This window comes from Solanum lycopersicum, chromosome 12 (genome assembly GCF_036512215.1).
Source record: "Solanum lycopersicum chromosome 12, SLM_r2.1".
In the NCBI taxonomy this organism is placed as follows: Eukaryota; Viridiplantae; Streptophyta; class Magnoliopsida; order Solanales; family Solanaceae; genus Solanum; species Solanum lycopersicum.
In genome coordinates this window covers 1,379,988-1,397,371 of record NC_090811.1, presented here as the reverse complement: position 1 = coordinate 1,397,371, position 17,384 = coordinate 1,379,988, and the positions used below count along the sequence as shown (strand labels likewise).

Sequence of the window (17,384 nt, the reverse complement as noted above, 5' to 3'; positions counted from 1 at the left end):
AGAGGAAGACAAGAGTCACCTCGAATGAACTAAACAAATAATTGTGACTTGTGTGGGAGGTAGCAAGTATCCTATCGAATTAGTCGAGGTGCATATAAGTCGACGCGGACAACACAGTAATAAAAAATTGTGTTCACACACATAATGGCGAAATTTAAATGTTCTATATCTACTTTGTCTTTGAATTGAACACCTGTTTTATCTTTAGGTGCATATTGTAAATATTTCTCTTTCACATTTGTTTTGGTGTTGCAAACAATTTGTATTGTTCTAATTTGTTTTGTGATATTTAGGCCCTAAAGTTAAGTGATGATCTACATCTTAATGAAGTAGACTCTGTTCGGTTGCTTGTTTCTGCCAATCAAGAGGTAGGTCATTTTCTCTATTTGTTTGTCTTGTAGAATTTTTGGAATTTCTTATGTAATCAGTTTTTGCTTATGCAAAGAGTACTATACAGTTTACTCCTCTTTGATATTTGAAAATTTGCGTTGCTTCCCTTTCTGAACATTGTTTTTGTTGCCTCTAGTCCTTGCCCTATCGGGATAAAGGTAGTGTCTTTGACTCATGTGCAATGTGATCATCGACTCGATAAGCTTCTTTCTAGCCACCACCAACAGTTGCACTTGCACGTAGGTTTGATTTTTCTGCCTCCTTATGTGTTTGTTTGGAGGAAGCCTCCACAGTGATCTCTCACCTCCTTAAACAGTTGGTTCGATCGAAGGTGTAGCAGAGTAGCCTCATTTTCACACCTCTAAGTTATTGACTGACTTGATCCAACTGTCAATTCGGGAGTCAGGACAAATAATCCTATAACTGGAACTTCCATCATTCTCCTGCTTTTACACTTCCAACTATTTTTTTTTTGAAATAGGTAACTTTATATTATATCACAAAATAGTACATGGCTGTACTGGAACCATTATATACAGATGTCTCCTTTTCCACTTGTTTCAGTCTATATTGAGTCTAAACATCAATTACTGATTAAGTGTTGATGGAGTATACTTGATTACACCAAAAACATAACAATAGAATGCAGTTTAACTCGACTTTCTGGACATCATTCTCTATGTTCTCAAAACACCTAGAATTTCTTTCTTTCCAAATAGTCCACCATATACTCGCAGAGACAATTCTCAATCTGTTTCTGTCCTTTGCATTCTCTAAGACCTTCCTTGGCATTGTCCAGGAGATGCCTTTGAGATTTGAAAATCCTCCATATTTGTTGGGTATACTTGCAGTGTAGGAACAGATGGTTCACGGTCTCTAATGCCTCCCCACAAAGAAAACAACTAGAGCATAAGGTTATCCCTCTTCTCTTCAAGTTATCTGGAGTCAGAGCAACTTCTTTGTCCAATAACTATATGAAGCATGAGATTTATGTGGTATTTTGCATCTCCATATTTGTTTCCATGACCAACTGTATGTTTGTTGGTTTGTCCGATCCATCAACTTGTAGGCTGAGTTAACTTTGAATATTCCCCTCTGCTATTTCCCTTCCACCACATAACATCTTCCCCTGTCTGTTCATCTGGATAGGAACTAAAATAAGAATATATAGGCTATAGGTTATTCATGTCTCTCTGCTTGACGCTGGCCAAGAGTTCCCACTTTTCTATTTCGTCCTTGCTGGCTACCTCCAATGAGATTTAACTGTATTGACCAATCAAGATATCTATTTTTGGAGATCACTGTAGGCTTTCCTTGAGATTGCGTCGGCATATATCAAATCCTTCCTCTCCCTGCACATATGAACTTTTGATCTTTTGGCTCATTGGGGCTTGGATGTAATTTTTAGAAATATGGCATAACAAGCAACTCCCTTTTTTCAATTTTCTCAGTTGGCTCACAAATCTGCTCATCTAGTGTTGAGTCCTAGGTCTGGTCTGATCCATATGCTTTGTCCCTTCCTTTTTATTTTGATTAACTTGACAAGATTTCTCATCAAAAGGGTCAAATCAGCCATAACAAGAGGTATAAAGAACCTACAAAACGATATGGTTCTCTACAAAAATACCCTATCCTATATACAACCAGGAACTGCATGGTTGCAAAAAACAAGAAGGAGTTGGTGACTACTCAACTGTCCAAAACTCATTTTTCTGATAATAAAGGGAACCCATAGTTGCTACCCTTTGGATGTGCGCAAGGTAAACCCTGCTCCAGTGTAATAACACGCAAACCACACAGGAGAGGTAAACTACACCTGGCAGCTTGACCGAGAAGGCATGCAAAGATTTTTGAACCTTAGACCCCTTATTTGAGAGATCTCCTACTCAACCAACTCGGCCACCCTTATGGATTTCAACTGACCAAAACTCATTTCTATCCATTTAAATACTCTCCTGTTTCTCTCTCCAAATAATCCACATCAAAGCCAGAGGAGCAACATTCTATCTCCTGCTTATTCTTTTTTCTTCTTACATCTTTCCTGCAGCAACAAGTCATTTACAGATCTAGACATCACCCATGACATACCTTCTGCCCTTCCTTTATGTAGCTTCCACCCTTACACAACTGCCAAAAGAGTTGAGGTTCTGTATTAACTGATATCATAAATTAAGGTGTTCTTTCTGGTGCTGTAGATTTACCTTCTTTGATGTATCACTATCACAACCCATCAGAAGGTTGCACTATTGAGACATTCTGTTCACTAAGCTGGTAGATTTCAAGCCATGATGTGACAGCTCAATAATCTTAAGCGCTTCAAAGAATGAAGTTACTTTTTGTCTAGACATCTCCGACTTAAGTACATTTAGTTTTAGGAGCTGAATTCGGGTTTCAGTCACCACCTATAAGTTCTTCTTGATAAAGAAGTTTTCTTCAACACTTTGTTTTCATGACCAGTTTTCACTCTCTTTCTGATTATTGATGCATGCAGTGGGGATTATTGGGACGTGAGCCATTAGAGATATTCCGCCTCGCAGCTGGACTGTGGTATACAGAGAGAAGAGATCTTATAACAGCACTTTACACACTGTTGAGGGTATACTTCTTTCTTAGTTTCTAGGGATAGTGAAGTTTATCTCTTGTTAGCTGCCTGTTAGATATGACTAAAAGTTATTTTGCAGGCTGTTGTCCTTGATCAAGGACTGGAACCTGATCTTGTGGCAGATATTCAGAGATTTTTGGACGATCTCATTAATGCTGGAGTTAGAAAGCGGTTAATCTCACTCATAAAGGTTGTTTGATTAACTTAATTTTCTTTCATGTCGATCCCTTTGAGTTACATCTGTTCATTTTTTACCATCTTTATCGACAGAGCTTAGATAGACAGTTTTTTTTTGTTGGAAGAGTGTTTTGTGTGTGTAGGTTTTCCTTCAAGTCAACTGTTCAAATTTTTCACTAGTAAGTCCTTAAGTACAAATTCAGAGTCGTATTTTTGATATAAAGTATCTTCCAGTGTCATCTAAATTAAATTTCAGGTAATTTCAAAAACCTAGGACGGTTGTCCTCTCGATGATACTGAGAATGTTCCTTCAGTGCACGTGATCATGTGAAACATGAGTTCATAAATTTGTTTGTTGTTCATTTGACAGAAGTGAGGTGAATGAATATATGCTGATGGTTTCTTGATATTATATGTTGAGTATACTTTAGGAACTCAATCGAGAAGAGCCATCTGGTTTGGGTGGGCCTAACTGTGAACGCTATATTCTTGATTCAAGAGGAGCTTTGGTGGAAAGGAGAGCTGTTGTTTCCAGGGAAAGGCTCATTCTGGCTCATTGCCTTGTCCTTTCTGTTTTGGTGGTGCGTGCAAGTAAGTTATGGATGGCTATATTTTGATCTTATCCTTATTCACTTCCAAGTTTTTTTAGTCATAGAAATTGTTTCTATTAGGACATACTTATAGTGGCACTATTCTTTTTATTATTGTGTGGGCTAGTAAGTTATGATTGCTTAAGTTAACTCCCGATAAGGATATGCTTATCTTTTCTTCGTTTTAGTTGGGCTTGCATGGTTTCAGGGAAATATGTTGCCAGAGATGATTTCCGGGTAAATCCTATAATGGATCACTGGGATGGTTAATCATTCTAATATTTTCTTTTAGTTCTACTTGACGATGATTGATACAGATTGTTTGTGCATAACCAAGTGTTATTTTCATGTTTAAGAAGCCTGGTACAGCAAGCATTTAGCTAATATGCTTTGTCACATCGTTTTAGACGATTACATGATCATAATATCAGACATCAGTTGTATGTTTCTGAAGTATGTTTCTGTGTGCTCATAAATATTAGTTAAATGTTTTTGAAGTTGTGTACGCTAGAGTCCCATCAATCTGCTATATCTGTTTGTCTGGCCTTATTTATCTGCATATGACTCCAACACTGAAGTCAACATCCTCCATGTGCTTTGCGCTGTAGAAGAAACTGTACTCATTTGATTGTTATATTAATATTGTGGTTCTTCAGTTTCCATTTGTCTTAAGCCTTGGGGATGGAGTTAATCAATACTTGTGCTGGTGGGAGGTAGCAGGTACTTAATGCAATAGTCGAGGTGCCCACAAATTGGACTGGCTACCACGATTATAAAAATGTTGTGGTTTCCCCCGTTATGATTCTCTGCATGACTTTGTCCCCCTGAATGGGTGTACAATGTGCTTCGTACATCACAAAATGAGCAATGTTCGTTAGCCAGTGTTTCAAGTTTTTAGTGTAGTCAGGAATAGCTTATATGCCTGGACTGCTCCACATCTCATTTATTCTCCTTTACAGCAATTTAGTTATTCTGTATTTATGTGTCTCTTTACCACTGAAAAAGTAATTATCTCTTTCTCATTGTAGGCCCTAAAGATGTGAAGGACGTCCTTTCTACTTTAAAGGATAGTGCAGCAGGGCTTAGTGGTAGCACTGACACTTTAAGCCATCAGGTTTTCTCAGTTTTTGACCATGGTTTTTTCAAGCTTAATGATGAATTACTGATTACAAATTCGGAAGTAGTGGCTTGGCTGGGAAGTTAAATCATCGAATCTTGGGCATTTAATAGATGGTTCTTTTGAAGCTGTATCCTTTCACATAAGAACCTTGTAACTTCTCCAAGTGCCACTTTATGCTCTCTCTCTCTCTATATATATATAAGTCAAACTACGTGAAGACGCCAGCATTGGATTTTAAAGCTCAGCCTGTCTCTATACACCATCTCAACTCTTGTACCTGAATTGGGGTTTAAAGCTCAGCCTCAGTCTCTATATACCACCTCAATTTTTTGTTCCTTTAAGAGTTCCAGTATTTTGATTTTGGGGTTTTGCTTTAGGATTATCAGATCTAGATTTTCTTTACATTCTCCTTTTCTTTTTCAAATGCCGAATAGAGGATGGAATGAAACTATTTTCTATCTTGAACTGTATGGCATGTACCCTCTAGCTATCCCTCTTTTCTTGTTCTTCAGTATTTCGCTCTATACTTCTATCTGATCCTCCTTTGAAAAAACTGCAGATAACATATAGTCTTCTATTCTCCCTTGTGGTGGCTCTCATATCAGATGCATTGAGTGCAGTACCTGATAAAACATCAGTCTTGTCCCGTGATGCAGCTTTTAGGCAGGAATTTCAGGAATCTGTAAGCAGACAACCATCTTTTAATGTTTGACTACCAATGGTTTGTCATTTTCAAAACCCTCTATATCTTTTTTTAGGTAATGGTCACTGGGAATGATCCTGTTGTTGAGGGCTATTTTGATTGCTTAAGGAGTGCATGGGTTGTACATCTTATGTTAATACATGACGGGATTGATGCAAAAGATACATCAGCAACTGCTTCATCAAATAATGATATAAGGAACATCTATTCATGCTTGGAAATTATATTCTCCAACAATGTCTTCCTGTCTTGGCTGAATAAGATCCTCCTAACTCCTGCCTATCAGGTGAGAATTGACTTGTCTCTGATTAAGCAACTACTGATGTTTTATCTTAGCAATTCTCCTTATCCCTGTTATGATTATTCTGGTGTAATCAAATATACTTAAATGCCACTATCTCCATAATTGATGTTCTAGATTCAATTTAGGTAGGAGTTAGCAGGATTTTGAAGTAAAATTTGTGTATATGGTTTTCAGTACAACCTGTGTACTGTTTGTGAAGAAATATACGAAGTTACCTGTTTAAAAAAAATTATTCTGGTCTAACATGACATGTGATCCCCCCCCCCCCCCCAACCCCCAAATCCGAACAACAACACAACAATGAAACTCATTGCAATTTTGGAGGGAACGACATGGGTGCGTTTAATTTTTGGAGAGTCTGAGCATCACAGAAACTCCGAGATTCTGCACTTTTAGTCCTCTATCTCCCTTCCAAAAAGTGTGCATATGGTGGTCAGTGTGGAGAGAGAGTTTGGGAGATGCTTTGAAGACAAATCAAGGCCCATCCTTGTTGTGAAAGGGAACTGCCTATCCACACTGTTTTTGTGGTGTAAAGGAAGTTGTATAGAGGAAATAGATCTTGTAGATCTCATAGGCTCTCCGTAATCTAGATTTTATTTTTCTTCCCCTTGTAACGCTTTCAGAGATAGCCAGCATTCCTTAATGCCAAGGTATACCATTTATAAAAAAAACCTTTAGATCTTTAATCCCAAAGCTATACCAACACCAACACTTTGATGTGGTAGTAGACTCCCAATTTACCATGTAAAACTTCGTCTATCCGCTTGAACCATGCCATAGAAAATCTCTCAATCTCTCCAACCAGAAAAAGAAAAAAAGAAAATCTATCATTCTCTCAAGTTTTTCAACTTCCTCGTAAACCTGACTGGAGCATGTAGCAACAATGTGAAATATGTGGGAATACTCGATGATAGTGTACTCTTGGTTAACACATTCTTTCCACTTTGGATAGGCCTCATTGCCAACTACATGCCTCTTTTATACCCTTCTTATGTCCAGATTCCAAGCTGCTTGGTGTTTATTAGATGTTTCTAGTGGTTAATCAAGATATGTTGTAGAAAAAGACCCAATGTTACAATTTAATACCTGTGTTAGGAGCTATATATTTTCTACCAAGCTGACTGGGATGATCACACATCTTCTAAGATTGATCTATAGGTTTGACACCACCTGGAATCATGTCAACACTTGTCTCAAGTAAGTCAAATGAGCATTGTCAGTATCACATAACACTAAAGTATCATCTGCAAACAAAGGTATGGCACTCTTACAGTACATTGTCAAGCTACTGTTGGAGAAAACATCCTCAAGTAACCTCCTGCTACAACTCTATGCATCATCCTGTTAAATGCTTCCATCAGGCCGTTACTAGAGTGAAAAACATAGGGGAAAGCGGGGTGCACAGTCTCACACACCGAACAATCTACATGGACTACCATTCATGAGTACTTGGCTGTTGAGATGCAAAATTTGATCAATTTCTACCATCTTGCACCAAAATCCATCTTCAGAATAATTAAGTTAAGAATTTCACTGTCACAATGATCATAAGTCTCTTCAAGATCTAGTTTGCACAAATCCGGAGTTCTCCTTGCTTTCTTCTCGAATCACACCACATCATTTGCAGCTAGTGCTGTATCTAGAATATGTTTGCCTTCCACAATAACATTTTGCAAAGTAGATACTATCTCACACAAGACCTTCTTTAATCTATTAGTAAGCACCTTCAATGTAATATTATGTGGCCCATATGGAGAGATAACCAGGATAGCTTTTCAAGGAGTAGAAAATGCTTTTGTACACTTGAGGGGTAACCGCTTATCACCTATTTCTTTTTGGTGCGCCCACGAGGTGCCTAATAATCATAGAAGATCATATATTTTTGTTAAGTTTTCACTTTTAACATCGTACTAGCCTATACACTTTTTTTGCCGTACATTAATAACATTATTACTTTATTAAAAAATAGGTAAACAATCCCATCACTTAAACATCCTGTTTTCTGCATAATGTATTGGTTATTGGTTGCTGGTTGTAGAAAATCGTATATTTTTGTTATTTCTTTTTTGTCTATCTCGTGATGAATCACCTTCCTTGTGATTTTTTACTCCTGTAGTTGTCATGGGTAATTGGCATATTTCTTGAGTTGTGTAAACAGATAAATGGTCCTGGTAGCATATCATGCTTGTTGGTTTGACCCTGTTTTTGTAATTGTCTAGTCCTTCCATTTAGTAATTAACTCAGGTTTCTTTTCTATCTCTCATGGGCAGAATGATGATGAGGATATGATCTACATGTACAATGCCTATTTGCACAAGATGATAACATGCCTTTTGTCTCATCCATTGGCCAAGGACAAGGTTTGTTTAGTTTCTTTTGTTCAATATTCTAATATTTTTTGAGGGTAAATGATTGAAATTGACTCTAAAAAAGAAGTTATGCTTGTTATTTCCACCCAATTCTGTAGTTCTTTTCTTTCTGAGGCACATGCAATCCGAGGAGTCCGAGTCCTGCTTTGCTTGCTGTCCAGCCCCACCCTGCTGGGATTTTGTTACACTGCCATATGAGTTCATGTCCTATAAAGCAAATGTGTAAATTTACACATTCACTAACTTGTATTTATGTGGTGTGTTGAAGCTCATGTATAGTTGGGTTCTCTTTATGGCTGAATAATGAGTGTATGTTCCCCAAGTATCCCTATGATAAAATGCCGTGCTTGCTTTCTCTATCCCATGTGCTATTAGGTATTGAGAGAGATAGAAGAGCTTTGATGAAGTAGAGAGAGTTTTTGTCCACTTGAGGAGTAGCCTCTTTGTGGGACTACACTGGGTATGGTATTGTTGAGGAGTAGCCTCTTATCCCTTGTATTCCTTTGGTGCATTGCATGGTTGTGCTTTTTGTTGTTCTATTCAATATGTACTTGCTTGAATTTTTCGAAGGAATTTCTTTAATTGGAAAAGTTTTTCTTTCTTTTTTTGAATGAGCTATGAAATTGAGATTATTGTTCATTGTTTGCATTAAACTTTTAGATGGTGAACAAACGATCATGAATACAGGCTGTTGTCTTGTTGTTTTTTTGGAAAAAAGCTTTAAATTCTAGTAAGGTTTTTTCGTATCAAGTGATCTTGAGATTATTTTATGGTGGGGATTTAGGCTTGCCTGTGAGATTGCTGTATTTACCAAGTGGGAACATAAAGATTGGTGGCTTCTTCATTTCTATTGAATTACTCACTCACTTTTTTTATTACAGGTTAAAGAAGCAAAAGAGAAGGCTATGACGGCACTTGGTCCGTACCACTTGTCTACTTCACATGATCATACTGTGGAGGGAATTGGGCATTTTCAGAAGGCCACTGAACCTGCACCACAAACTTTTGTCTCTCTCTTGGAGTTTGTGAGTGAAATTTACCAGGTTAGTGCCTTTTCTTGCTAATTTTGGAGTCCCTAGGGCATTATCACTACGAAAAGGTATGAACGGTGATACCAAATTGATTTTGTATTTCAACACATAAAACTCTTGAATATGGAAAACAATTCAAAACTATCTTTCCATTAATAAAATACGAGTTCATTTGGAATAATCATCAATAGAACTGACAAAAATAATGAAATCATAAAGTTGAAGTAACTCTATGAGGACCCCAAATATCAGAATGAACTTGGGAAAAAAAGAGTCCTCACAATATATAGGTAGTTAACCTCACTAAGAGTGTGCTAAATATGTATACAGCTAAGTTGTCTTTTTCCAGTTTTATTTATCATCTTACTTTGACTTACTTGTTTGTGATCTTTTATCAGAAAGAACCTGAGCTGCTGTCTGGTAATGATGTTTTGTGGACTTTTGTCAACTTCGCCGGAGAGGATCACACTAACTTTCAGACACTTGTAGCATTTTTGAGAATGCTGAGTACCTTGGTATGTAAGTTTGGCTGTATCGCCAACTTGGTAATGTTTCATCGCTTCGAATGATAAACAAGTGGTAACTTAGTTTTGTTATTGTCATGCATTGAATCCAGGCATCTAGTGCTGAAGGTGCTTCCAAAGTTTTTGAGTTACTTCAGGGAAAGACATTCCGTTCTATCGGATGGAGCACTTTATTTGATTGTTTATCAATTTATGAGGAGAAGTTCAAACAAGCCCTGCAAAGTCCTGGGGCAGTTCTGCCAGAGATACAGGAAGGAGACGCCAAAGCACTCGTTGCTTACTTGAATGTTCTGCAAAAGGTGAGTGGTGTAACTGTCCTGCCTCATTTTTGTCTATGTTCTTTACATTTACTTAATAGACTAGAATGCTCTATCTAGAAGGCTATGTTGTTGAGACGTTATCTCATCTAATTTTATGTCTTTTTTGTGGAGCTTTGTATGGGAACATATCTTCATTGTTATTGCTAAACTGTGTGACCATCTCATCTAAAGCTAATAGAGAGAGCACACTTTTACGAGTTAATTATATTCTCAACATGCCCACTCACATGCGGCCTGATTTTTTTTCACGGGCCAATCAAGTGCAAATTCTTTTTTAGTTGGGTGGCGGTGAGATTCTATCCAGGACCTTTGCCTGCTCTGATTCCAGGTTAAAGTGTGTGACCATCTCATCTAAAAGAGCACACTTTTATTAGTTGATTATATCTCAACAACTATATATTTATAATTACCTAGGTTTAGTTGACACTCTCCCTGTATTCCTGTATTTTGGATTAACTGCAATGCTGGTGAGTTATCATAGAGAATAGGATGACATAAGAGGCTTCATATTTCTCTTAGTTTGTGTTGTCTTGTCTGGTTCATGAAAGACCATATGAGGACCTTTGTGTCTGGTTAGGAACTTCTAGGATGCCAAAGCTTTTTAATCTAATGCTCAATCACGATGCTCTCTGACTTAGTGGTTTCTCTTCATTGTCTCACCATCCGCACCACTCTCCCCCCCCCCCCCCCCCCACACACACACACAGACACACACACCAACCAACCAACCAAAGGAAAAAAAGGCCTCTCTCTGCTGTTCCCTGTTTGCACATGGATTGAAATCTTTTTTGTCACATCTTAGTAAACTTGAGTTTCCAGGGTCAACATTTTTCTTTTTTCCTCTTACTTAAGGAAGTAAAGATGTTCCATTTGTTTTCAGCTCCAAGAAAGTAATTATGAGTGCACATGAGCATTACAGGAGAAGATAGTCCATTTGCGAAAAAATAACATATTTTTCTTTTCAATTGTAGTCCGAACTGACAATGCCTAATCTGTATCATTTATAACCACATGTTTACACCAGTTAAACAAAATCCAGAAGGGTACTTAAGCTGATTTGCAGGTCTCTTTCACCAATACAACACCTGTTGTTCTCTTCCTGTACCTCTCATATCATACAAAAGGGTGGGAGCATACCATATATTCGTTTTGCTTTTCTGCGCCATTACCCCTTTCTTTCTGTGAAATGTTTGAGTTAAAATTTTAGGTTTAAGCACTAGAAAAGATTACAAGTATAGGAAAGAATTCCGCATCTTTTGCATAACCAAGAAATCTGCTGTATTCAGCTTCGGGACCTGGTGATAATGGGTTCATCCTCCTACCTTTCTCCACTTAGATATGAGGCGTGGTTCACCAACCAACATTCAAGAATAATTTCAACATCTCCCTTGCTACTGAGCAACAAAGTCAATGATGATTTACACATCTAGTCTACATGACATAAGAAATCATCTATTGAAAAGCCAATCTTAAAAAAGTTAACCAGTGTCATACTTTTTTTTTGTTTAATACAATTCACCCAAAACAAGCTAGCCATGGAGTGCTCTTGTTTTTCCAAATGAAGCTTCATGGCCATGTTTCACAGTTGGCAGAGTAATTTTACTTTTTGATAAGATTATTAATTTTATCTATGATGGGGATATGCCAAGGCAGAGGACAATGTTGTGTATTCAGATTTAGTTTAGTAAATTCCTTCACCATGTTTTGTCCACGATAGAGCATCTCTGCACTAATTTCTCATTTTCCTACTTATCTAATAAATTAAATAAACACTCTGTTTCCATTCTTTCAAGAGGCTTACAAGAATGGTAATTCAGCTTTGCCTTCTCTACATTGACCCCACATTTGCATCAGATTACAGCCACACACACTCTCTCTCTCTCTCTCTCTATATATATATATATATATATATATATTGTGTGGGTTGGGAGGGCGTTCATCTTCTAAGGGACTACTCTGAGCAAACATTCATCCTGACATTGCCTTGTAGACAACTCCAGTGCCAAACTTTTTATGAGTTTGGTTATCTGGATTCTGGCCATTTTCCTTGTATGTAACATTATGTGTATATTTTGTACTTCTACTAAGACCTATAATAAACTATGACGTATATGAATCATTTTGTATGGAAGTTCATGTTTTTCTTGTCTCAAGTTATGAATAGAGATTGGAGATATCTTCCTATATTTGATTTGGACCATTTTCAGGACATCGTAGAGGAAATTCTGTCTACATATGTTTTTCTGCTCCAGTGAGCAGATATAACAGGCTTGGGATATTTATTGTGTGCTGCAGGTTGTCGAAAATGCTAATCCCGTAGAATGGAAGAATTGGTTCCCTGATATTGAGCCATTGTTCAAACTCCTTGGTTATGAAAATGTCCCTCCATATCTTAAGGTAAGTCCTCTTTTTTTCATGTGACTCCTTCACTTAGTTGCTATTTCAGTTTCATGGTTAGATCCTGCCACTGTGTTCTGCAACTAATTTGTTTTTTGCATCTGTGATTATTAGGGTGCATTGAGAAATGCCATAGCTACTTTTGTTCAAGTATCACCAGTTCTGAAAGATACAACTTGGAGGTATTTAGAGCAATATGATCTACCAGTAGTCGTTGGGAACACAACACAATCCTTGACAACACAGGTCGGTGGTGTCCGTGCTATTTACTCTATGTTGCAGGCTATTTAATTCTTTTCTATATATAATAAAGTAATAATTATTTAATATAAATGGGCAAGTCCTGCATACATCTGGTTGAGATGTTCTTTTAAGAGCTCAATTCAGATAATCTCTATTCCAGGGTGGTGTTGAAATGGGTGAGTTGGGGGAAAATAAAGGGAAAGATTAAACCATCAATTTTCTAGATTGAAGTTTGCAATTTTGTTTTTTAAAATATGGCGACAGTTTTTCATGGTCTAATGCATTTGGATTTGCCTTCACAAGAAATTATCTTATTCTCCCCAATTTTCCCTCTACTTCATTTATTTTTGTTGGGGAACTATCTCATCCAAAACTTTTTCATTCAGGTTTATGACATGCGATTTGAGCTGAATGAAATAGAAGCTAGAAGGGAGCAATACCCTTCAACTATATCATTCATTAACTTGTTGAATACACTTATTGCCACGGAAAAGGATGTTAGTGATAGAGGGCATAGGTATTGGACTTTTTGTGATTGCACGTATTATATCATGGTTTTTAGTTAATATTCTTAACAGTTGTATTGATTCTCATTCTGAGCTACACCTTTGCAGATTCATTGGCATCTTTAAATTCATTTATGATCATGTCTTTGGACCATTCCCACAGAGAGCCTATGCCGATCCTTCTGAGAAGTGGCAACTTGTCATAGCTTGTCTGAAACATTTCCAGATGCAAGTCTTATCTCAATATTCTCTATGATGCTCTCTGTATATTTATCTTTTTCCCTTTTGGGCCTTGTTTATGAGGTGTTTGATCGTTGCTTGTATATTTATGAAAGAAGTTGCTTACTTTGTAATATTGTTTGCAGGATGTTGAGTATGTATAGTATCAGAGATGAGGATATTGATAGTGTTGTGGACCAATCTCAGCTGTCAGAAACAGGTCAATCTGCTCCGCTGCAGATGCAGCTTCCTGTAATAGAGTTGTTGAAAGTATTAATTCCTCAAACTATTCTGTTATTTAGAGTGTCTTTGTCTAGTTGATGTTATCTAATTTTTTTTTTTTGACTTCTAAACTTTTCATATTTAATACTCCCTCCAATCCAATATATGTAGCACTGTGAAAATGGGCACTAAGTCTCATTAGGGTGAATCCATTGGGACTTGAGATTATAAACTGCAAAAGTAGTGTTGTCTCTAGTTTCTTTTTGGTGTACTTGAGATGCCTATTTATATAGAGGATTTGATCTCTTCTGTTGAGAACCATTTGATGTATGGTTTTCTTCTTTTGGTATTTGGCTTGTATACGAGGTTTCCCTCAATTATTAATAAAATTATTTACCTTGTCAAAAAAAGAAAGAAAATAAGCCATAAACATTTGTGGGAAGAAATCGTCTCATCAAGGGTAAAATGGTAAGTGAAAAACTTAAATTGTTTCTAAAGTTAGAAAGGTGTTCTTTTTGGGACAAATTAAAAAGAAAATTCTACTACATAAAATGTGACAGTGGGAGTAAGTATTAGCTTGTATTGCTTTAAGCTACTATTGTCACACTTATTGTTGGCAACTCAGTTACGTAAAGTCTTTTTGCTGTTATGCAGGATTTTATGAGTGGTAAAACTGTGTTCCGGAATATCATGAGTATTCTTTCACCAGGAGTCAATTACCTAATTTCTGAAAGAACTAGTCAAATTTATGGGCAACTTCTGGAACAAGCTGTCCTCCTTTCTCTGGAAATTGTAAATCTCGTATTGGAGAAAGATTTAGCTGTGTCTGAGTATTGGCGTCCTTTGTATCAGGTAAGAATCTAAAACTCCATCTCAGGTTTCCTTCTTTTCTTTTCAATAGCCTAAACTCCACTGGAAGAAGCTGCTTGAATGAATATAACCTCTTGCTAATTTTTCTGTAAGGACTGTTTGCAGATTACACCGTATTACCAGTTGTTATGTGTCATAATGGTTGTTTATTTTCCAATTAGTTAAAACGATCTTAGCTTTGATGCTTTGATTTTGGGTTTGTATTTGTAGTGATTCAATAATTGCCACTAGAAGCATTGTTAAATGTTTAATTTCTCGAGTAAGTTACAGGTGTTTCAGGGAAGAACAAAACTGAAGTATTCTTAGATGGAGAGTAGTGACCTTAAGTGAATAAAAGTTACTGCAATGAATATTCTTTTAACTGATTCTGCTTTGTTCCATGTGAGCATGTTTACACACTACTCAAACTTATATGATTTGGTTTAGTTGTTTGACTGCATGTTGTTGCCTTTCCCTTTGATGTCAGCTCATTGTCTCATTGCTGCTTCTTGTCTATGCAGCCTTTAGATGTCATTCTCTCACAAGATCAGAGCCAAGTTGTGGCTTTATTAGAGTATGTTAGATATGATTTGCAGCCCCGTATCCAACAATCATCTATCAAAATAATGAACATCCTAAGGTAATCCTTTCATCCTTTTTTTTTTATTTCTATTCCCTTTGCCGCAAATCTTTGTCATTCTCCAAGTCCCGATTGTTCAAAGAACATGATTAAATGTGTTGATTGAAGCTCCACTCCTTTGCGTCTCATTATTTCTTTTACCTATTCAAATTAGGGCATTTACCTTTTACTATACTTCTTTTTACCTTTATGGTACTATTTTTGATCTTCTTGATGCCATCAATCTAACTACATATTTCATAAAAGAAGGGCATTTTCCTTTTTACGGTTTTCCACATCTCTCTTCCTTCTAATCAGTCTTTTATGGATAGCACAAACTATTCTAGTGCAACCTTAATAAGAAATGTGGTTTCATATCAAATATTAAGAAAGGATTGTATTGTGTCATGTTATTGCACCAATTTTTAATATCGATGATGCTTTTACGTGGATGGCAGTTCTCGCATGGTCGGGCTTGTTCAGTTGCTCTTAAAATCCAATGCTGCAGGGTGCTTGGTTGAGGATTATGCTGCCTGCTTAGAGCTGCGATCTGAAGAATGTCAAATTATAGAGGATTGCCGTGAAGATTCAGGTGTTCTAATACTACAAGTAAGTTCTTGCATCTAAGACCATAAGAATTGGAAGGTGGGGGATTTTCTCTTTAGCAATATGTCTTGATCCCATATTCTTTAGCCATGTTTCACTGGAAGGAGGAATGGCAGAGAAGGATGTTTAATTGAAACTTTGAACGAGGTGGAATCTGTCTTCTTTATTAGTTGGTATTTTACTGTGTAATGGTAAGTTATAACCTTAATCCACTTAGACAATGTGCTATTAGGGGAACTTGAACCTTATAGTTTAACTTCAAAAAAAAGTACTTCCAATTACATTTTAAGAAGGTACTGCATTTTTATATGCAAATAATACAAGTTAATTGAGAAATCAATAAGTAAACTCAACTGATAGCATCAATTACCCAGAACTTGCTATAGTAATTGCATAAGTTGCTAGAATAGAACTCCTAAATTCGTTATGGACAAGATATAATTAGAAATAGTAATACTGTGTGTGCCCTGGGAATGTCAAGATAAGTGCCTGCCTGCTATGGTGTGTTGTGAATTTCCCCAGTTAACTTTATAAGTGGTTTCTGATTTCAATTTCATATTTGTAACATGTACATTAAATTTTCCTTACTAAATGTTACACAGTGTTTTCCTTATTCATGCGTTTCTTAAGTCCCGACCCCTGATTTATATATTAGGCTTCCCTATTTCTTGTGTATTTATTTAAAGTTCTCTCCTTTTTTTCTGATAAGAGTTTGAAGTTCTGTTTTTTCTCTTTAGGCTATCATAGTCTTTGGGTTCCTGAACTTGGGACATTAAGAAGAAATTAAGTTTTTTTCCAAAACTTCTGATTCATCAAATGAGTTTGCCTAATCTCTTTGAATGGAAAGGGATGTTCTTACTTAGACATCGGTGTAGCATGCTCAAAAGAATTTGTTACTATAGTCAAATACAGATGTATTTCTTCACTTTCTTTTTGGCAATACAACTTCATATGTAGAAGCCATGTGTGATCTTTTGAGCACATAACATGGCATGTAATGGTGCTAATTGTACATATTTTCCAGCATCAACTTGATGTGCTAATAATAAATTCATCCTTTTCTGATAATTTCGTTGGTGATGTTTTTTACTTATCAGAGAATGGATTTGGTCAAAGCTGGTGCTCTTTTCCTCTTAAATGTGGTTACAATCATTGACTGATCCTCTGGTTCTACAATTGCAGCTGCTTATGGATAATATTAGCCGGCCTGCCCCTAATATCACACATCTATTACTCAAATTTGATGTCGATGGGGCTGTTGAGAGGACCGTGCTTCAGCCAAAATTTCACTATAGGTTCTATTTCAATTGATATATGTTATTTTAACTCCCGTGTTCCTTTGCATACTCAGGGAATTGAAATTCGTTCTTTCTACTGCAGTTGCTTGAAGATCATTCTTGATGTGTTGGAAAAACTTCTGAAACCTGACATCAACGCTTTGCTCCATGAATTTGCATTTCAGGTTTGAGTGGTTTGATCATTGTTTTGGGGTGTATATTCTTGTTTATTAGCATTTTCACGTGAAAAAAGATTGTCTATTGACTTTAAGCTGCAGAGGCTGTCAGTCTATTTTCTTGGAAACTGCTATAAATC

The 17,384-nt window shown here is 36.7% G+C and overlaps 1 protein-coding gene across 1 annotated transcript in view; it reads left to right on the top strand.

The window, feature by feature from the left end:
- The window catches only part of LOC101260798 (nuclear pore complex protein NUP205), a 30,846-nt gene that overhangs the window by 2,997 nt on the left and 10,465 nt on the right, over positions 1-17,384 (top strand). The window contains exons 3-23 of the mRNA XM_010315389.4: positions 294-368; positions 2,882-2,986; positions 3,072-3,182; positions 3,601-3,760; positions 4,788-4,873; positions 5,439-5,561; positions 5,638-5,868; positions 8,157-8,246; positions 9,137-9,298; positions 9,685-9,801; positions 9,903-10,109; positions 12,426-12,527; positions 12,642-12,773; positions 13,157-13,287; positions 13,385-13,504; positions 13,642-13,765; positions 14,372-14,569; positions 15,088-15,206; positions 15,644-15,794; positions 16,974-17,086; positions 17,172-17,253. Of these exons, the coding sequence (XP_010313691.2) occupies positions 294-368; positions 2,882-2,986; positions 3,072-3,182; positions 3,601-3,760; positions 4,788-4,873; positions 5,439-5,561; positions 5,638-5,868; positions 8,157-8,246; positions 9,137-9,298; positions 9,685-9,801; positions 9,903-10,109; positions 12,426-12,527; positions 12,642-12,773; positions 13,157-13,287; positions 13,385-13,504; positions 13,642-13,765; positions 14,372-14,569; positions 15,088-15,206; positions 15,644-15,794; positions 16,974-17,086; positions 17,172-17,253 (2,739 nt within the window). The remainder of the gene's footprint in view (positions 1-293; positions 369-2,881; positions 2,987-3,071; positions 3,183-3,600; positions 3,761-4,787; positions 4,874-5,438; positions 5,562-5,637; positions 5,869-8,156; positions 8,247-9,136; positions 9,299-9,684; positions 9,802-9,902; positions 10,110-12,425; positions 12,528-12,641; positions 12,774-13,156; positions 13,288-13,384; positions 13,505-13,641; positions 13,766-14,371; positions 14,570-15,087; positions 15,207-15,643; positions 15,795-16,973; positions 17,087-17,171; positions 17,254-17,384) is intronic.